General features: G+C 40.7%; 1 protein-coding gene across 1 annotated transcript; it reads left to right on the forward strand.

Moving 5' to 3' along the window:
- Positions 1-15262: 15262 nt before the first annotated feature.
- Positions 15263-20998, forward strand: LOC128746219 (uncharacterized). Its single transcript, XM_053843267.1, has one exon. It carries the CDS (start codon positions 15263-15265, stop codon positions 20996-20998), a length of 5736 nt encoding a protein of 1911 aa, XP_053699242.1.
- Positions 20999-22879: the final 1881 nt, after the last annotated feature.

The following is a 22879-nucleotide window of genomic DNA, read 5'->3' on the forward strand; positions in this document are numbered from 1 at the left end:
GAAGCTACCGGAGGAATGGATGGAAGGAGTGGTCTGTCCGATCTACAAAAAGGGTGATCGGCTCGACTGCGAACACGGGTTTCCGGATACACTGACGCGACTGATTAGGGTTACATAGGATCAAGTGATGCGTTTCGTGCGCATCTCGGGTACACTCTCGAGTACCTTTGAGCTTTGAGACGCGGCGAGGGTTGAGACAGGGTCATCCTGCATGCTGTTCAACATCGTTCTTGAGGGGTGATCTGACGAACTGGCATCGAAACGATAGGCACGATTAGCCAGGAGCTTTTCGACGGCATAGGCAATCTAGGGCAGACTGAAAGCGGAGTCTAGGAGGAGAAGGAGGAGGTCGAAGACCAAATACATAAAACGAAGAGGCTCAAAGAAAACAAACTTGTGCCTCCCACAGACAGTGACCGTTGACGGCGACGAACTAAAAGTGGTAGATGAATTCGTGTATTTGAGATCGCTGGTGACCGCGAACAACAACACTAGTAAGGAGTTCCAGCGGCGCATTTAAGCGGGAAATCGGGCCTGCTTTGCCCTTCACAAAACGCTGCGACCAAAATAGATACACCGTCGAACGAAGCGGACGATGATGTACAAGACACTTATTAGACCGGTAGTTCTTTATGGACTTGACGCTGTTAACGGAGGACATACGCGCTCTTGCCGTGTTTGAGCGGAAGGTACTGCGGAGCATACTTGGCGAAGTACAAACTGAAAACGGAGAGTGGTGGAGGCGTATGAATCACGAGCTAAAGGTACTGGTTGGAGAGATCCTCATCGTCACGTAGCATCTAGTCAAAGTCGGTAGGCTACGGTTGGCCGGACACGTCGTAAGGATGCCGGACGACAGTGCGACGAAAACAGTCCCTCCGGCTCTATGCTTTTGAGGCAGCTACGGTTGTCGGAGTGGAACTGTGACCGAATGAGGGTATCGACGATGTTATGTTTTTTGAGCTCCTGGACAGGATAGAATCTTCATTTATCTTTTCGCATTTTGCTCGCGACGATTTATATGTGGCTGGTAGACAACAGGGAGGAGGAGATCTGACAAAGTGAGTAGACACATTCAAATGAAGCAAAAGGGATTTGTCAATTGCATTCTGAGAATTTTCGTTACAATAACAGAAGCACAGGTGGCTGAGAGACAAAAGGGTCCCGCCTAAGAACCGTCCGTTTGCATTGACAATGAATAAAAAGTAAGCTCGTCATTTCGAGCTTATCCAATGAAGTTCCGCGTCCCATCCTCTCATCCAAACATATACAAAGCTGTCGGTTACTCTTCAACAGATTTTACCCGGGGCTGTCATAAACAGATTGAATGTATTCAAAGAGCAAGGAGGAAAACCAGAGAAGAAATAAGAAAACAAATTTATATGGTTTAAAACTGGTTCAGACGCCCAGTGCGACATCTTTCTAGAGATTTGGTCTTCCAATCGATAGACTTGATGGTCGATTATGGAGAAGACATTCGTGGGACACACTGGAGGCATGTTAGGAATGAATAATTAATTATGAATATTTCCTTTTGTTTACATTCAATTTATTTTCTGTTCGAAGCAAGAAGCGTCCTATAATTTTTATCATTTTCAGTGGCTCTCAAAACGAATTTAATAATATTGTAGACTTTGCGATACAATTTAATCGTCATTAATGTACTGAAAGACAAAAAAGTAACATCGCCTGTTATCAGAGCGGAAAGGCCAATGTTGAGAAACAAGGAGCTGCCTATATTTTATTTTAAGTTCACCTGCGTGAATCGATCACTGATTACTTCAATCCAAGTTAAAAAAGAAATCAATTAAGTAGAGCTGAATCCATCGTTCATTTTTGAATCCATCGGTACTCATTTTGAAGAGAAGTTGTCTCGAAAAGGATTGCAAACGAAAACAGTCTGACTTAGTGACTTCGTAAACGGATGTCAATCGAAGAAGAATTTCCCATTTCAGCTATCGATAGCTCCTTTACAATTGTAGCAGCAGCAGCAATTATGGAGAGTAATTGAATTGTCCGGTACACACTTTGAGTGTCTGAGAGCAATTTCCCGTATGAACGAAGTGGCTTCCTCTGACACCAGATTCGAAAACCAAACCGTCGTCGTCGGTCATGACTAACCATCGAGGCTCCCCTTGGCATTCTGTCGTTTACTCGTACCTACTTCGGCTGCAACTCGGTAGCATTCTGCGCAAACAGTAGTGCTTGTTTTGAGTGCTAAACAACGACCGAGCACGTGGTTCGCCGAACGTGATTTTTTGAGCACCAGCCCAGCCACGGCTCCACCCCACCCTCCCACTACCCAGACTGGGCGCCACTACTTACGGCTTTGTGGAAAGTGAATTTCAGTTTTCCTGCCAGGCCTGCCGGTGCCTCGTCAGGCACCGGTTTTGCAGGACGAAGGAATGTGCTACCGCCCCGGCGCGCCGGTAGCAGGTATGGAAACGTTGGTAAAATATGAGATTTTTCTTTCACCTCTCTGTAGGACGTAACTGCAATGGAGTGGATGGGTGGGAAACTGCCAACTCGTATACGACACCGAACTTTCACTTTTTTTTCGGTAGGTAGCTTGGTGCTTGGTGGGTAGAGAGGTATTTCAACAAGTGCGAGCTGTTACCATCTGCTGTATACATTGTCACAGCATCGCAAACCATGGGAACAAACGGATTGAATGAAGGTTTTAGGTTGGTTCAAAATAATTGCGTTTCATAGACAAATACTTGTTTCAAAGTAGCTGGACACAATGAATCTTTTAAAAAACCTTTATCCGTTACGAGCAAAGTAGTTTTTTTTTAAGTTTGAGCTATAAACTCTGATCGCAAGAACTTGATGTGCACATTCTTTCATAGGATAATACTGATATTGAATCATCTGTCCGTACTTCTATCACATTTTTATGTCTTATTCAAGATTGAGTATCAAAGCTTAGCACCGAGGTGCACAAAGGTTACCGGTGAACATTCCATGCAGACGCTATGATTGGATTGAAGAGAAGAATTTTCCAAGAATGAAGCATCAGTATAGTGATAGATAGCACATATTGACCTTATTATGCTGCTGGTGTCAAGACCAATTACTCTGCCGGTGCCTCACGTAGTTACGTCTCATCGCAAGTTGCTTCTCTAACATATTATCCGGGCTACGATGAATTACCTAACGGTGATGAAGTGTTTCATTGGGCATTTAGTCTGCATTTGGGGTAGTAGTCTACATTAAAGATTAGTCGGATTTCACCGATGACTTAATCTTGTTTCGAAGCCCACGTTCATGAAACGTCTGATAAAGTAGACTGACAAACTGACAAACTAGCAGTCAAGATCCATCTACGAGAAAGTGTGAAAAAGATAACAAACAGAATCAAGAGTTGACGTAACTTATCTATTCTGAATGCCACAAAAGTTGTACATACGAAAATGAAAAACAAAAAGTAATCCTATTTACAAAAATGGCTAGGAGAATTGTAGTCTCCAAGTGTCGTCGCCTAACCCGTTATTGTTACAATATGGCATCCGTCTAGCACTGGGGTTCTCTGCGCCCACACTAATATATACAGCACAGAAGTTTGTCGAAACTTGTATCATTGCTAATTGCAGCCAATAAAAGACGAGCCGGTTTATCCTTGGGAAAACAGCAGTAAAAGTAAACCACTCTGTGCTGCCCGAACAGAGGGAAATAGTGTAGTAAAATGGCGACGACCACAGTAGGATATAGCCATAAACTCATATGGGGAGCACGCAGTTGTGCGACCGAAGACGACACCGATATTAAAGCGGGCTTTCGTCGGGTCGGATGTCTTAAAGTTGGTTGCAAAAGATCCACTCTAGTCTGAAGTGCCACACCGAGGAGGCTCAGTTGCGGATTCTTGTCATCATCATAATGTCATGTTAGAGTGTTAGACAGTAACCATTGACTAATTCCCAGTGAAAAATGTCAGAGAAAGCCGAACAACTCGACGTTCAATGTAGAATCAAATCTGCTGTACGAAACGAAAGGAAGAATGTGGCAACCTGAAAAGATAAAGTTAGAAACTTTTGATATAAGATATTTTGCGTAACAAAAAATTTAACCATCGTTGATTGAAATGAAATATATTTAAATTGTGCAATTTTTCATAGAAATGATAGGAGTAGTTAACCTTGAATTTTGCTACACAGTTGACAAGGAACAAGTTGATGCTACAGGGGACTCTGGGCTAAGTTAATTCTCTGAAAAGTTAGTTGTTCAGAAAATTAAGCGAATATAAGCTCTTGTGCAACACTCTGAAAAGTAAATTTTTTACTTAACTTTTCGGAGAGTTTGAATTTATTGGTTGCCCAAGCGTTCATTCACAAACGTGTGGTTTCTTTGGATCTTTATTTTTGATTTCTTTACTTTTGATATTTTTATTTTTTTATTTTATTTTTCTGTATTCTGACTTTTCTATTTTCTCTGTTTTCTCTACTTTCTGACCACCCTGTTTTTTGGCTTTCATGTTGTCTCAGTTTTCTCGTTTCCCGGTTATCTCTGTTTTCTGACTTTCCTGTTTTCTCAATTTCCTCTGTTTTCTCTATTATCTGACTTTCCTGTTTTCTGGGTTTTCTGACTTACCTGTTTTCTCTGTTTTCTGACTTTCCTGATTTCTCAGTTTTCTCAGTTTTCTGATTTTTTTTCTCTTTTTTCTGACTTCCCTGTTTTCGCTGTTTTCTGACTTTCCAATTTTCTCTGTTTTCTGACTTTCCTCTTTTCTTTGTTTTCTCTGTTTTCTGACTTTCCTGTTTTCTCCATTTTCTCTGTTTTCTGACTTTCTTGTTTTTTTCTGTTCTCTGACTTTCCAGTTTTCTCTGTTTTCCGACTTCAATGTTTTCGCTGTTTTCTGACTTCCCTGTTTTCTCTGTTTTCTGACTTTCCTCATTTCTCAGTTTTCTCAGTTTTTTGACTTTGCTGTTTTCTCTATTTTCTGACTTCCCTGTTTTCGCTGTTTTCGGACTTTCCTGTTTTCTCTGTTCTCTGACTTTCCTCTGTTCTCTGACTTTCCTCTTTTCTCAATTTTCTCTGTTTTCCCTATTTTCCGACTTTCCTCTTTTCTTTGTTTTCTCTGTTTTCTGACTTTTCTGTTTTCGCTGTTTTCTGACTTTCCAGTTTCTCTGTTTTCTGTCTTTCCTGTTTTCTCAGTTTTCTCTGCTTTCTAACTTTGCTGTTTTCTTAATTTTCTCTGTTTTCTCTATTTCCTGACTTTCCTGTTTTCTCTATTTTCTGACTTCCCTGTTTTCTCTGTTTACTGACTTTCCTGATTTCTCAGTTTTCTGACTTTTAAGTTTTCTCAGTTTTCTGACTTTTATGTTTTCTCTATTTTCTGGCTTTCCAGTTTTCTGTTTTCTGACTTTCCTCTTTTCTTTGTTTTCTCTGTTTTCTGACTTCTCTGTTTTCTCTGTTTTCTGACTTTCCAGTTTTCTCAATATTCTCTGTTTTCTGACTTACTTGTTTTCTCTGTTTTTTGACTTTCCAGTTTTCTCTGTTTTCCGACTTTACTGTTTTCTCTGTTTTCTCACTTCACTGTTTTCGCTGCTTTCTGACTTCCCTGTTTTCTCTGTTTTCTGACTTTGCTCAATTCTCAGTTTTCTCAGTTTTTTGACCTTTCTGTTTTCTCTATTTTCTGACTTACCTGTTTTCGCTGTTTTCTGACTTTCCAATTTTCTCTGTTTTCTGACTTGCCTCTTTTCTTTGTTTTCTCTGTTTTCTGATTTTCTTGTTTTTTCTGTTTTCTCAGTTTTCTCTGTTTTCTTATCTGTTTTCTGTCCTTCCTGTTTTCTGTCCTTCCCGTTTCCTCAGTTTTCCCTGTTTTCTCTTTTTTCTGACTTTCCTGTTTCTCAGTTTTATCTGTTTTCTGACTTCCCTGCAGCAATTCCAGCTCAACTAGTAAAACAATTTGACTCGACTATTTTTGATTGGAATGAAATTTTCCTAATATGTTGGATATCACGCAAGAACTCATTTTCCACTTACTTTGATTTTTTTTCGTCAAGAGTAACTTTTCAAAAGGGCGTATTTAGAAATGAGATTACTTTTTTTCAAAAGAAGAAGAAAAGTTGTAGGAAATTAAGTGTATTTTTAGAAACTGGGCCTAAGAAAAAAGTTTGTATGACATGATTTGTTCAAAATGATGCGTAAAATTTGATTTTGTTTGAGTTTTACCAAAAACTAAAGAAATTGGATATTTTAAAATTTCAAAAATTAAAAAAAAAATCCGAAGTTGTGTCCGTCGGAAGCTCTTCACCAGATTTTGGGGCATAACTTAAGTGATTTAAAAAAAAAAATTATGCATATCGGAGGGGATGGTTTTGAGATAATTGACATTTTATATTTTTTATCATTGTTTTGAAAAGTGTTTTCTTTTAGTGTATGTTTTTTCTAAAACATACTTAATTTCCTGCTACTTTTCCTTTGACGCCATTTTGATCAAATAAGTAGTTTTCAAAATATGATGGGTTGAAAAAAAGTAATCTCATTTCTACGCCCTTTGGAAAAGTAACCTCTTGACGAAAAAAAATCAAAATTAGAGGAAAATGAGTTCTTGCGTGGTACACAACACATCAGGAAAATTTCACTCCAATCAAAAATAATCGAATCAAAAATAGCCGTTTTTCAACGTTTAGAACTGGAATTGCTCTCTGTTTTCTCAGTTTTCTGACTACCCTCTTCTATCTGTTATCTGACTTTCCTGTTTTCTCAGTTTCTCTATTTTCAGTTTTTCAGTTTTCTCTGTTTTCTGACTTCCCTGTTTTCTCTGTTTTCTAACTTTGCTGTTTTCTCAGTTTTCTCTGTTTTCTGACTTCCCTGTTCTCTCAATTTTCTCTGTTTTCTGGCTTTCTTATTTTCTCAGTTTTCTCTATTTTTTTACTTCCCTGTTTTCTCAGTTTTCTGTCCTTCCAGTCTTTTCAGTTTTCTATGTATTCTGTCTTCCCTGTTTGCTTAGTTTCCTCTGTTTTCTGACTTATCTATTATCTGTGTTTTCTGACTTTCCTGTTTTCGCAATTTTCTTTGTTTTCTGATCTTCCAGTTTTCTCAATTTTCTCTGTTTTCTGACTTTCTTGTTTTCTGTGTTTTCTGACTTCCCTGTTTTCGCTGCTTTTTGACTTTCCAGTTTCTCTGTTTTCTGACTTTCTTGTATTTTCGGTTTTCTGACATTCTTATTTTCTCAGTTTACTCTGTTTTCTGACCTCCCTATTTTCTCTTTTTTCTCTATTTATTGACTTCCCTGTTTTCTCAGTTTTATCTGTTCTTTGTCTTCCCTGTTTTCTGACTTACTTCTTTTCGCTGTTTTCTGACTTACTTCTTTTCGCTGTTTTCTGACTTTCTTGTTGTCTCAATTCTCTCTGTTTCCTGACCTTCCAGTTTTCTCAGTTTTGGCTGTTTTCTCGTTTTTCTGATTTTCCTGTTTTCTCAGTTTTATCTGTTTTCTCAGTTTTCTCTGCTTTCTGGCTTTCTTGTTTTCTCAGTTTTCTCTGTTTCCTGACTTTCTTGTTTTTTCAGTGTTCTGACTTTCTTGTTTTCTCAGTTTTATCTGTTTTTTGTCTTCCCTCTTTTCACAGTTTTTTGACTTACCTCTTTTCTTTGTTTTCTCAATTTTCTCGGTTTTCTCTGCTCTCTGACTTTCCTGTTTTCTTTGTTTTCTCTGTTTTCTGACGTTCCAGCTTCTCTGTTTTCTGACATTCCTGTTTTCTCTGTTTTCTGGCTTTCCTATGTTCACTGTTTTCTGACTTTCCAATTTTCTCTGTTATCTGACTTCCCTGTTATCTCTGTTTTCTGGTTTCCCTGTTTTCTTAGTTTGCTCTGTTTTCTGACTTATCTATTATCTGTGTTTTCTAACTTTCCTGTTTTCGCAATTTTCTTTGTTTTCTGATCTTCCAGTTTTCTCAATTTTCTCTGTTTTCTGACTTTCTTGTTTTCTGTGTTTTCTGACTTCCCTGTTTTCGCTGCTTTTTGACTTTCCAGTTTCTCTGTTTTCTGACTTTCTTGTATTCTCTGACTTCCCTGTTCTATCAGTTTTCTCTTTTTCTGGCTTTCTTGTTTTCTCAGTTTTCTCTATTTTTTGACTTCCCTGTTTTCTCAGTTTTCTGTCCTTCCAGTTTTTTCAATTTTCTATGTTTTCAGTCTTTCCTGTTTTCTCAGTTTTCCCTGTTTTCGCTTTTTTCTGACTTTCCTGTTTTCTCTGTTTTCTGACTTCCCTGTTTTCTCAGTTTTTTCTGTGTTCTGTCCTTCCTGTTTTCTCAGTTTTCTCCGTTTTCTGACTTACCTATTTTCTCTGCTTTCAGACTTTCCTGTTTTTTTAGTTTTCTAACTTTCCTATTTTATCTGTTTTTTGACTTCCCTGTTTTCTCAGTTTTGTCTGTTTTCTGACATTCTAATTCTAGACAATGATTAATGACGCAATAAAACCTTTATAAATAATTTATAAATTTATAAAAAACTCAATCCCATTAAAGCGTATACACTCGTATGCTCTGAAAAAGAGCTGTACCTCCTTTTGCTTTTAACAAGAGATTTTGGATTTTCGCCAATTCGTTATTTATATATTACTCAGAATCTTAAATTATGAGCTGTGAGAGAATTCTGAGTAGTTTCTGCCTCATTATAACTTGTAAAAAGTATTATAAATTCTTTACCGGCATGGGATTACACATATCTGTATCTAGAAGATTAATTCGTACCGAGAAAAGGAACAAAAGTTTAGAGAGGAAATTAGAGCTGTAATAGAAACCCACACTTCTGAAAGCCCAATGCGACCAGCTCAAGCTTTCTCTTAATTTTCTGCAGCATTCTATTTTCTCACTATTTTCTTACTAGGGTGCGGGAGGGTATTTCCAGCACGCTACTAAATTCGGCATACATTACATTTTTTGCTGCGCTTTCCCAAATAAAAACTTTGCCGCTATATAACAATACTGAAACGAATTCAGCACTCGCAAGCTTTAATGTGTTATAACTATTTTCATAAAAATGTAAGTAATTTGCTAAATTTTATTCAATCCAGCTTTTTACGAGCCATAATGGCGGACGTGTTCGTAATATTTGAACAGCATTTTTGACATTTCCCTAATACATTGCACGTTTTCTTTCCGTAAATTCCTTTAGTTTTACCGTGGACGCGCGGAAAGAAAATGTGCGATGTATTAGGGAAATGTCAAAAATGCTGTTCAAATATTACGAACACGTCCGCCATTATGGCTCGTAAAAAGCTGGACAAACATCGAAACCACTGTTTTTCCACTGGCACGTAATCAGGCTGAAAAAACCAGCAGCAATCGCTTACGCGTATCCGCTCTTGATGATGGTTTGGAAAACACACAATTATGATCACGTTTATTTATCTAGCAACTAAACAGCTGTGAATATGATGCCACAGAACAATTATTTAGACGCAGCGATTTCGTCATTTCTCGCGACTATAACTCAAATTCAGTAGCGTTTCATCACCAAAATACACGCCGATATTCAGTAAATATTATTCTATCAACTGGTATAAAAATCTTGTCTCGAATGAATATAGTTTCGACGTAATTCCTGAATATTGTTTAGGCTACGGCATAATGGGCTGAAAATATCCTCCCGTACCCTAATTCAAAACCGAAACACAAGTTCATATTAATTCGATATGCAATATCTTTGTGTTAATATGCGTGCTAAAGGAGCTGCTTCTCGAAGATGGTTCAAATCAAATTGTATGCTGTTGGGTCGTTCAATTTTCTGTCCAATCTAATGGAGGATAATAAATTTAAATCGCAAAAGTTCAAGAAAAGACAGAATCAAAAATTATACAACTCAAAACTTCGTCGTCGAACACCTTGAGCTATACTACACCCAGTAGTGGCTTGATTCGTTTACAAAGCAGAGTGAACTTCATTTACTCTTCGCATTCACTGCCAATAGAACCATACAACACAGCACACAAGATATTGCATCTATGATGTTCCTTTCTATGCACCAAGGCTGGCGATTGATATGGAATGGGTAAGAAAATAAGCGTCATTCATGTTGTGTAATCAGGAATATTGAACACTAGTGTTCATATTGGTGTATGATACAAGCTCGTATGAATAATCGAAATGGAAGTGAAATGAATTGAAAAATGGAATACGTCGAGCACAGGTAAATGGTACTTGTGCTATAAAACTAATTCAAGGAACACGCTGTTGCAGTAAAGCAAATTTTATTACTATAGTTCAACCACAAACAAACAGACGTAACACTCGTTTTCCATTCTTCGTACCGATTAAACCGTCATTTCAAATTCGGGCTTGGTTGGGAGTGTCTCCGTTTTGGTCAAAGTGGCGCTTTTTGACGAAAGAAAGGGAATTCCCCATAAAAAATACTTACTACTTCGAGGGATACTCCTGTTGTTATTTGATATTTGAGAATGTCGATCATAGATGGGGCTAGTGCTCAGGCTAAATGTGAGGTACGATAATTTTTGTAGATTTTTTTTCCAAGAGTTATGTCTGTTTGTCTGTGGTTCAACCATGTGCTGTAGGAATCTTCAACTGTTCACCTGGATATGTAAATTATTAGATAACATCAGTTTGAAAAGCATTGTAACTACCATGCAAATTATTAAATAATAAAAGGTTAACAAGCATATGAGCGTTTGGGATGCTATCCAGCAGTATAATCAATATATATAGACTGCCAGTGTCGCTGCAGTGCGCGTGGTAAACATCACACATGCTCAGATAATGTATATACATTATATATGCATGTGTGTGTGCCTGAGATTCATCAAAAGGGGAATCTCATTGTCAAACTTTGACAACCAGTTTAAAATTTCAAATATGGCTGCCAAGTAATGTGATTGGAAACTTCGCTTGCTTCAAATTTCTGAAAAAAATCGGTGCAAAAGGGTGCAGTTGTGGGATTCAATTCATCCGGACGAAAGAAAAAGAACGTTTAAAAATATTTCGCTGGTATGAAAACACAACGATGAGCGTACTGATGACAGCACCAAGTAGCGCACAGGTAAATAACAATGAGCAACTTTGACAATGAAGCTCCCGATTCACAGACTTGATACAGATTGTTAGCATCATGTTTACCACCATGAGTCCTGGAGAAAAACAGCGACACTGGCATTCTATTTATATTGATTCTACTTATCCAGCTCTTTATGTGCCAAAATGACGGACGGCGTTGGTAATATTTGGACAGCATTTTTGACATTTCCTAAATACATCCTACGTTTTCTGCCGCACGTTCCTTCACTTTTACCGTGCACGTGCGGAAAGAAAACGTGCGATGTATTAGGGAATGGCAAAAAAGTTACGAACACCGATTATGTGGTCCGCCATTATCGTTCGTAAAAAGGTGGATATTTTTGAATATATCCAGTTTTTTTACGAGCCACAATGGCACACAGCATAAACTGCGTTCGTAAGATTTGTACATCCCTTTTGACAGGTCATGAATACACCATTTTATGAACTGACAATATTACTGATATTGATATTGTCAGTTGCAAGGAAAATTGTCCAATCAATAAGTGCGCAATCGCTCATAAAAGTGCTATTTTAGCTTTAATCGTCTCGGTCTCTTCGGTGCACTTATGGCTTGGAAGATAACGAAAAAGTGCGCCGAAGATACCGAAACGATTTAATGCAAAATAGCACTTTTATGAGCGATATCGCACTTTGGATGGTACAATTTTCCTCGCAATTGACAATATTAAAATTGCTTTCCCGTGCGGCATCTGCGGATTGTCAAAGTACCACACTCAAAATAATTTTCATGTCGAAATTATAGGAAAAGTTATGTGAATATTTTCCATCCAGCTTTTCCTGTTCTATTTACGTAAATTTCAGGTAGTTCGCACGCATACTAATGCGTTATCGTGTAGCAAGCAGGTTGATTAGATTGGCCCTTTGCTGTATCTTCGCTAAGTTAACAAATAAAGCATGGTAGACTAGAAATTATGGTTAGTTGGTTACGCGTATGTATTGGTTCCTTGCATACAAGTTAGCCGTTTCCAATTTTACTCTTTCTTAGAGCCTCTCATTCGCGATTCGCTAGATGGAATCTCTAAGCACGAAGGTTGCCGGCAGATTCTTCTTCTAGAAGAGTTCAATAAACTCTAGGGATGAAATGGTTAGATGCATGCAACTAAAGATAAAAAGAGATGTTTGATCGGATTTGTATGATCGCAGAAATTCGCTACAGAATATTCGTTTTCCAACCAAATCTCGTTTGTTCTGAGGAGTTTCCCAATTTCGCTTCGATCATTTTAAACTGATCAGTGAACGAAATCGGAGTGTGTGTCTTGTGCTGTTTCGTGTTAGAAAAGGTTTGTGTCTTAGAGTGAGACACTTAGGATTAGTTAAATTTACTAAGTGTTGTTTCATTAATAGGGAATAGATAGCGCAGTTAGGAGAAGTTCTTGCGTGGAGTCTTTGCTAGCCAGTGTGGTGGAAACAAAAGGTAAAATACATAGTGAAGCTTTTAGGGAATTTGGCTAATACCGTTGAACAGCCGTTCGACGGCTTTTTGTGTTCCATTTTTAAGCTCATTCAAGCGCTTGGCGAAAGCTACGGACCACACCGCCAGCAAAGCACATTGGGGGGCTCCGTAGCCGCAAGGTTACCGAGTCTGCTTTGACAAGCGAGTGGTCGTGGGTTCGAATCTTAGTAGAATCAAGCCATTCTCGATGTCAAGTGACTTTAGCATGGGTTTATTCTCAGGCCCCTCCATTTACCCTTCCTTCGTGCTGAATTCTATATTTACCCTCTGAAGCCTCTTAACAGTGCAAATGTCCATCCTATAGTTAAGTGTACTGGTCAGAGGTACGAATGAGTCCTCGCCAGGGACGGCTATAATATGGGATAGTGCTGGCAGCGAGGAATAAGTGGGTAAAGTAGATTAACTGACTGAAGTTTTTGGAGCGTCTTAGTAGAATACGAAACCTAAAAATAAAAATAAGAAAACTTATCCAATTTAATTCTACTATGTGTATTTTATTCAATGACAGATACGTATTTCGCCTACGACTTGCAGGCTTCCTCAGTGTCTGTTTTCGAACTAAATTAGCCAAAGCAATTTTACAGTTTTTATAGGGGCTTAAGGTTCCTTGCTGCTGGTATACAAAAGGTGATAGGTAAAGCGATACATTGTTTGCTTAAGACTACCTGTGTCAAACGATACAATGTTTGCTTAAGACTACCTGTGTAAAGCGATACAATGTTTGTTTAAACTACCTGTGTAGGTATACACAGTTGGTGTAGGTAAACTGATAATATTGTTAGCTATATTCTACTGGTAAACTAATTCTATTGCAGGAGTCTGAAATCTAAAAAATAAAATGTTAGTTAAATGAAGGAAAACCTGAAAGGGTCTAATGGGGTTATGCGAAAATTGTGAAAAATGTGAAAAATGTGAAATCGGGATCCGAGGAAGGGTGAAGTTTTTTAACCAGAAGTTGTTACGTCTGTGTGTATTCCTGTATGTCTGTGTTTTGGCACATATTTGAAAAGCCAGGAGTAACCGTTTCCAGGGTCTTTATTTAGTAAAGTGGAGGAGCACCTCTTATAAATCTCTAAACTCTCCGCTACATCCATCTTCCACGCAGAGCAGTTGTTAATTACTTTTGCGTTGTCAATGGTCAGCGGATGGTTGTCGTTGAAGACGTGCTCAGCCACTTTAGATCTAAATTGGTGTGTCAGACCTTTCTCGGCATCTCTTGATGCTTTTGCTACCTCTGCCAGGTGTTCTTTTGTTCGTGTTTCCAGATTCCTTCTAGTCTGGCCGATATACACCTTCTCGCATTGTGGGCAACTGATTTCATACACCCCGGATTTTCTTTGTTCTTCAATCGGGTCCTTAGTTGATCCCAACTTATTTTTGAGCTGGTTGTTTCGGCTCGTGTAGACTAGATCAATTCCAAATTTCCTCATTTTCTGACGGAGAGGGCGTGTAATGTTTCCGTCGTATTCTACTGCCACTCTCTTGAGTTCTGGTGTGATTGGTGTAAGTGTTGTTAGTGATTTCTTGTATTCGTCTCTTCTTTTTTTGGAAATCATATTCTGGATTGTCGTTTCTTTGTATCCGTTCAGTTTAGCTATTTCAAGAATATGTGCTAGTTCTTTTTGTTTCCCTAGCTCACTTAACGGTAATGTTTCCATCCTATGTATCATGTGATGGAAAGCTGCCATTTTGTGTAGATTAAGCTTTGAAGGAAGGGTAAACCCCAATACACGCAAGCACGCATAAAATTTAATAAGCATATCGCTCACTCAATAGCGATTATAGCAAAAAGAAATGCAGTGCAGGTCATACAGCAAACACCCGGGCGATATTACAATAGATCAACTATACTGGTCGCAGTAATGAGTCCACACATGGAAAAAAAAAAAGCACATCCCCCCCTCCTACCGCGCACTTCACGAACGGCTGGTTATAGCACCGCTTCCAGTCGCCGGATTTCGGATCACGCCGCTTGGGAAAGCCGCTGATCAGCCTGGTCGGCTTATGCTGCTGAGCGTTTGTTAAAGGACGCTGTTGCGAACGTGTCAGCAACGAACCAACATCGATATAGCAATTACAAATTAAATATAAAATACCATACCTCTGTTATTACCACAAACCGTGCCCACTAACACTACTGCAGACCCACAATCGTGCACCTTGCATAATTAAATTATCTTGCATCTATCTGTCAGAAAAATTATTAACTCTCTGGAAAGCGGATAAAAAGGAAGTAAGAAAAATTTCGACTCAGAATAACGTGCAATCAAATTTATCTATATTTATCAATTTATCAAGCTATTTATCTATATATTATCCTAAAGCTAAGATCATCTTAATCCTAAAGTGAACCTAAAGCTAACGATTATAGTAAACATAAAATCTACGGCAGGTAACTGTTAAAATTCAATTAAATAACTCGTAAACCTAGAAGCTAACCTAGCTTATCTATATACAATTGTTTCAGCACTTACGGCACGTGTTAACACACAATTTATAAAAACTAATTGATTATCCTAAAGACACTAAACGTAAGTAATTACAAAATATGAAAATGACAGTTTCATACAGTAACATTGATTTATACAAACATGCACAAGATTCTAACTATGTATCTCTATATATTATATATCTATAATCGGTAGGAAATATTTAACCCGTCGTCCGCACACAGATATCGTCGTAAATAAACGGTGGTTAATAATTCGGAAAAGTCTTTAGTTGCTTTCGCAACATTTTAAATATTTCGTTTAACGCGATCGGGAAGTGCTGTCAATAAGATATGTCGAAACGGTCAAATCGTGGTAAAGATTCCGGAAAAGACTCCGAGTCGGAAGTAGCTCACAAGCAAGGCGAAGTGGCAGCTATGTTAAGCGATAACTGTAAAGTTTGTGGTTGTTCGGAAAACAGTCGGATGGTGTGTTGTGATACTTGCGGTGATTGGTATCATTTTGAGTGCGTAGGCGTGGACGAAGGCATAGAGGAAGTGGATTGGAGCTGCAAGGATTGCGAAGAAAAACGTGTAGCTCGGAACACAGCTAGCTTGTCAACCTCGAAAGCATCAAATGACACAAATCCTGCATCACTGGGCACAATTCCAAAAAGGTCAGAGGAAGTGCAGACTTTGCAGAGGCAAATGAACAACCTACTGGAGCAAATGGGAAAACAAAAGGAATCGTACGAGCGTTTGCTGAAAGCGCGAGAGCAAGAGCAACAAACAGTTTTGAAGCGGCAACAGGAACAATTTATGAATCAGCTGAAAGCAATGGAGCAGAAGTTTGCATCGCGGCTACAGGTACCGAACGCGAACTCGACAACCATTAATCCTACTGGTGATGCAGGTGGAAGTCTTCGGAAAACGCCCGGAGAAGCGGCAAAGAATGTAGAACTGCAGCTTACATTGTTGGCCGAGAAGCAGGCGCTTGAAATGAGGCATCTCGATGAACGAATGAAGATGTTGCAGATGAACAGCGGTATCTGCAATAGATCCGAGGATGGCGGTACAGGTTTGAATCCTGGTGCACAGGAGTTTGTCCCACCGACTGAGTCATTTTGGCCTTCATATTCGTCTCATGATTTAAGTAGAAGCCAACTTGCAGCGCGCCAAGCGGTAGCCAAGGAGCTTCCAGCCTTCACGGGAGCACCGGAAGAGTGGCCCTTGTTCATTGCCACCTACGAGAATACCACTCGCATGTGCGGGTACAGCGATGAAGAGAACTTGCTTCGTTTGCAGCGCAGTTTACGAGGAAAAGCTTTGGAGGCAGTTCGAAGTCGTTTGTTGTACCCGGCAGGACTAAGTGGAGTGATTCAAACGCTGCGTACGTTATTTGGACGACCGGAGGTGATAATCCATTCGTTGGTGTGCCGGATTCGGAATATGCCGCCACCGAAAACAGAAAGGCTTGGAACGCTAATCGACTTCGGTGTCGCTGTTCAGAACTTGTGTGCGACAATTAAGGCCTGCGGATTGGAAGAGCAACTATGCAATACTGCGTTGCTTCAAGAGCTGGTTGATCGGTTGCCGCCTACGATTAAGCTTAATTGGGCGCTGCATCGACAAACATTACCATCTGTGTCACTTGCAGACTACGGAACATGGTTAGAAAAGCTTGTAGAGGCAGCGTGTGTAGTCACTATACCATCCAGCTCATCATTTAGTGCGGTGAAAACGGAGAAACGGGGCAGGAGAGAAGACGTAAATGTGCATTTAGAAGCGGATAGCGACTCATCACCAAAACAAGCGCATAAGCCGATAAATAAAGCGTGTCTCATCTGCCTGGATAACTGTAGTAGTGCACCGGATTGCAAAAGGTTTCGAAGTCTCGATATTAGTGGTCGCTGGGCAGCTTTAAAACAACACAAGTTGTGCCGCAAGTGCTTAAAAAAGCATTTTGGAGCCTGTGAGGTGAAAACCCCGTGTGGCAGACGAGGGTGCACATACATGCATCATGAGCTACTACACGATGACTCGAGGTATAAAGCAGATATCTACCCCAAGTCAACCCAGCCAAGTGAAGGAATGACGTCGCAGAATTGTAACACGCACGTTAGCCAGTTCGGGAAAGTTCTTTTCAGATATATTCCAGTAACAGTGCACGGACGCGGTGTGTCCGTCAAGACGTACGCGTTTCTGGACGATGGTTCGTCAGCCACATTTATGGAGACTAGTCTACTAAGGGAACTTAAGTTGGACGGCGAGCCCTACCCCCTCTGTCTGAACTGGACGGCGAAGCAAAAACGAGAAGAAAAGGACTCAGTGAAGCTTTCACTAGAGATTTCAGGAGTTTGTGGCAAAAAGAAGCAATTCCGGATCCCGAAAGTGCACACAGTTCGCTGCCTCGCGTTGCCAGATCAAACTGTGGATATGGACGAGCTAGCGTCGAAGTACGAGCATCTAAAAGGTCTGCCTATTGACTCGTACAGAAACATCTCCCCAAGATTACTCATTGGTATTGATAACTGTAGGTTGGGTCACGCTTTGCATAGTCGTGAAGGAAAAGAAGACGAACCTGTAGCTAGCAAGACACGACTCGGCTGGCTAATCTACGGGCCGTGCTCTATAACAACTGGATCAGCGAACGAAAGTTATTCTGCGTGTCACAGTTTTCACATATGTCCATGTAGTGAGCAGCGCGATACTGAGCTTCATAGGATAGTAAAGGATTACTTTTCATTGGAAAGCATAGGCGTAGCGAAGACAGATAAACCACTACTATCGAAAGAAGACGATCGAGCAATCCGATTACTGGAGAAGCACACCATACAGAAAGGTGACCGCTATGAATCAGGCTTGCTCTGGAAGTACGATGATGTACGTCTGCCTAACAGCAAGGCGATGGCTATGAAGAGACTAGTATGTCTGGAGAAGAAGCTGTTGAAGGAGCCAGACTTAGCAGAGGCCTTCGCTGAGAAGCTTCGTGAGTATGAGCGCAAAGGATACACTAAAAAGCTTTCGCCGACCGAGTGCGATGCCAGACACCCACGATCGTGGTATCTTCCGATATTTCCGGTTCAAAACCCGAATAAACCCGGAAAACTGCGCATAGTTTGGGACGCAGCAGCCGCAGTTAACGGCATATCGCTTAATGCTATGTTACTGAAGGGCCCAGACTTGCTTACTTCTATCGTGACAGTGCTTTTCAAATTCAGGGAGTTTCGGATCGCCGTGGCCGGTGATATCGTTGAGATGTTTCACCAAGTGTTGATGAACGGAACGGACCAACAATCTCTGAAGTTCCTCTGGAGAGGCTGCGATCAGAGTCGTGATCCAGATGTCTATGCCATGGTTGTGATGATATTTGGAGCAACCTGTTCCCCGAGTTGTGCACTCTTTGTAAAGAACGTAAATGCTCAACGCTTCGAAGAGCAGTTCCCAAGAGCGGTAGAAGCCATTGTTCATGAACATTACATGGATGATATGCTCACCAGCGTTGAGTCGGAAGCTGAAGCAGGACAGTTAGCGAAGCAAGTAGAATACATTCACGGGCAGGCAGGCTTTCAGATCCATAACTGGTTATCCAACTCCAAGAACGTGTTGGAAGCTCTAGGAGTGAAGGATGGAAACGAGAAGAACTTGAACACCACAGCAGAACTTGCGTCGGATAAAGTATTAGGGATGTGGTGGTGTACCTCGACAGATACGTTGTTGTTTAAATTGTCCCCTCGACAAGACTCCAAGCTGCTAACAGGACAGGTTGTTCCGACAAAGAGACAGGTACTTAGCACACTTATGAAGATCTACGATCCGCTGGGGCTAATCGGTAATTTTCTCATGTTCCTAAAGATCCTGCTCCAAGAAATCTGGCGTTCGGGTGTAGGCTGGGATGATCCAATCGCAACTAAGGAATGGGATAAATGGCGACTCTGGTTGAAAATCCTGCCCAGAATCGAATCCATCCGAATCCCTAGATGCTATCGCAAGAATACCAGTACCGAATCGAACATTCAACTCCACGTTTTCGTCGACGCATCCGAGAATAGTTACGCTGCAGTGGCCTATCTACGTTTTGAGGAAGGAGAAACCGTCGAATGCGCAATAGTCGGATCAAAGGCTCGAGTCGCTCCATTGCGGTTCGTCTCAATCCCTCGTCTCGAGCTACAGGCAGCAGTGATAGGAGTACGCCTCGCACATTGTATAACGGATTCTCTTAAGTTGAAGCCAGCTCAGAGGTTCTTCTGGTCGGATTCGCAGGACGTGATCTGCTGGCTGAATGCTGATCATCGTAAATACAGTCAATTCGTCGGCTGCCGTGTAGGTGAAATACTGGAGAGTACGGAAGCTGCAGAATGGAATTGGATCCCAACGAAAAGTAACGTAGCCGATGATGCCACAAAATGGCAAAGACTGCCCAATCTGTCGTCCGAAGGTCGCTGGTTTCGAGGTCCCAAGTTTCTATGGGAATCAAAAGACAAATGGCCCATTAAGAAATCTAACCCCGAGCCTACTGCTCTAGAGTTGCGTGCCCATGCGTTGCATCACAACTGCCTAGAGTCGACAATTAAGATGGACAAATTCTCCCGATGGAAGCGTCTAGTGCGACATGTGGCCTTCGTTTGGCGGTATCCGTTGAATATACGTAGAAAGAAGAAGAAAGTTAGCCTCGTCGTCGGCCCACTCACTCAGGAAGAGTTGGCAAGAGCAGAGAACTGCATCTACAAGATCGTCCAAGCTGAGGTTTTTTCGGAAGAGATACGGATACTTCAAGAAGCCAACCAGGAGCCATGGGCGAGCAAGCGGAGTTTGTCTAAGCATAGTAGCCTCTACAAGCTTAGTCCCAACTTCGATAAAGAAGGTGTACTGCGTTTACACGGTCGCATTGATGCGTGCGATTTCATAGGAGATGAGACAAAGCATCCGATTATACTTCCCAAAAGCCATCACGTGACCGATTTAATTATATCGCATATCCATGAACAATATTGTCATCTCAATCACCAAACAGTCTTGAACGAGGTACGGCAGAAGTATTATGTACCAAGTCTTCGAGCCGTCTACCGTCGTATAAGAAACAACTGCCAATTCTGCCGCATAAGAAACACGAAACCCCAACCACCGATGATGGGAGATCTTCCGTCGATGCGTATGAAAGCATTTATTAGGCCATTTTCGTACGTCGGCATCGATTATTTCGGGCCAATGCCGGTATTGGTAGGCCGCAGAGTAGAGAAACGATGGGGCGTACTGATAACGTGTATGACCGTCAGAGCAGTACACATCGAAATTGCCCACTCACTGTCCGCTGAATCCTGTATATTCGCTATTCGCAACTTTGTTACACGAAGAGGAATGCCACTAGAAATAATCAGCGACCGTGGCACAAATTTTATAGGTGCTAGTCGCGAATTACGGGACGCCCTGGATAAAATGAACCAAAACAAGGTAATCGAGAGCTTCGTGAGCTCCCAGACCAAATGGTCTTTCAACCCTCCCACAGCGCCACACTTTGGAGGATGTTGGGAAAGGCTCATCCAATCAATAAAAAAGACCTTGAACAACGTTAAACCCAATCGAACACCCACCGATGAAATGCTTCGAAACATGCTCCTTGAAGTAGAAGCAATAATCAATGCTAGACCACTGACCGAAATACCACTCGACTATGGTGAAGCGTCACCACTCATCCCGAACGACATCCTTATCGGATCATCGAACGGTTCCAAGCCCTCGATCGCGTTTAACGACAGTGCTGCCGTAGTGACGTGCTCCTGGAGGATGTCGCAGGTGTATGCGAACGAGTTCTGGCGCCGATGGGTCGCCGAGTATCTCCCAACCCTCACCAAAAGGACTAAGTGGTTCCAACCCGTCAAACCATTAGCGGAAGGGGATATTGTCATCGTAGTCGACCAAAACCAGCCCAGGAACTCGTGGCCAAAAGGACGAATCATCGAAGTTGCCAGATCAAAAGACAGACAAGTCCGTCGGGCCTCGGTACAAACAGCTACCGGAATACTCGAGAGACCAGCCGTTAAACTAGCCGTCTTAGATGTTGCTTCGACTGTAAGTAAGTCGGATCATTGATCGCGACGTACTGGAGGGGAGTGTTGCGAACGTGTCAGCAACGAACCAACATCGATATAGCAATTACAAATTAAATATAAAATACCATACCTCTGTTATTACCACAAACCGTGCCCACTAACACTACTGCAGACCCACAATCGTGCACCTTGCATAATTAAATTATCTTGCATCTATCTGTCAGAAAAATTATTAACTCTCTGGAAAGCGGATAAAAAGGAAGTAAGAAAAATTTCGACTCAGAATAACGTGCAATCAAATTTATCTATATTTATCAATTTATCAAGCTATTTATCTATATATTATCCTAAAGCTAAGATCATCTTAATCCTAAAGTGAACCTAAAGCTAACGATTATAGTAAACATAAAATCTACGGCAGGTAACTGTTAAAATTCAATTAAATAACTCGTAAACCTAGAAGCTAACCTAGCTTATCTATATACAATTGTTTCAGCACTTACGGCACGTGTTAACACACAATTTATAAAAACTAATTGATTATCCTAAAGACACTAAACGTAAGTAATTACAAAATATGAAAATGACAGTTTCATACAGTAACATTGATTTATACAAACATGCACAAGATTCTAACTATGTATCTCTATATATTATATATCTATAATCGGTAGGAAATATTTAACCCGTCGTCCGCACACAGATATCGTCGTAAATAAACGGTGGTTAATAATTCGGAAAAGTCTTTAGTTGCTTTCGCAACAGACGCCATTTTGTGATACGCCAATTGCAGCTGCCGAACCAGAGTTAATGCGCTGGATGTCCATCGCGCAACATTTTGCTGCTTTGTAACGTCGTTGGATGGAGCAAATTTGTGAACGGCCGCCGTAAGTAAAGATCTAAACCCTGCGCAGGTGATATAAACGAAAGCTTAGCCAATCCCCAAACCCGAAAGAAGCTTTAGGGCAGATTCCACCCACGCAATCCAGCTTTTTACGATCCATAATGGCGGACGTGTTCGTAATATTTGAACAGCATTTTTGACATTTCCTCAATACATCGCACGTTTTCTTTCCGTACATTCCTTTAGTTTTACCGTAAACGCGCGGAAAGAAAACGTGCGATGTATTGGGGAAATGTCAAAAATGCTGTTCAAATATTACGAACACGTCCACCATTATGGCTCGTAAAAAGCTGGATAGAGAAGAATAGAGTGGCTCAAAACCTAGGTGTAGTTAAATGTTTGTAAAAGTGTAGAATAAAATGTTCAATCCAGGTTGCGTTAGTTGAATCAATATATATAGAATGCCAGTGTCGCTGCAGTGCTTGTGGTAAACATCACACATTTGAAAATTACGTATTTACACTGTATGCGCATATGTGTGAGTGATCGATTCGAAACGGGAATCTGATTGTCAAACTAAAAAGACAACCCAATAAAAAATCCTTCTGCTTTTCCGTAAATCACGTATAGGATAAATCACCCGATTTGGTCGTTTTGGGGTATTTCGTCGGGAGGAAAATTTTCTATTGGGCAATTTGACAATGTAGTTCCCGTATCCAAGACACGAACCAGCAACATGTTTGCCACCAAAATATCCATGAAACACCAGCGACACTGGCATTCCATATATATTGATTATACTTTTGCGTTTCCCTAAATTAAAGTCTTTATGGAGTGTCATTTGGTGTAATTTAGGTATTCCGAAGGTGTCTCACGAATCGCGTAAATTTTAGAGTTGTGTTTGGTACTCCAAGTGGACTGCTTGGTAATACAGTCCCCGCACTCCGATTTCCTATATTGGCCAGTAATCTGATTGTTCAGAGTTGGGCCAGTGAGGAAAAAGGTACGAGTCGGTGTGTGGATTGAGGATTTCGGATAGCGAGTTTCTGTGGTTAGGCTTCTTGAAAACGCGTAGAG

Source organism: Sabethes cyaneus, chromosome 1 (genome assembly GCF_943734655.1).
Source record: "Sabethes cyaneus chromosome 1, idSabCyanKW18_F2, whole genome shotgun sequence".
NCBI classification, from domain to species: domain Eukaryota; kingdom Metazoa; phylum Arthropoda; class Insecta; order Diptera; family Culicidae; genus Sabethes; species Sabethes cyaneus.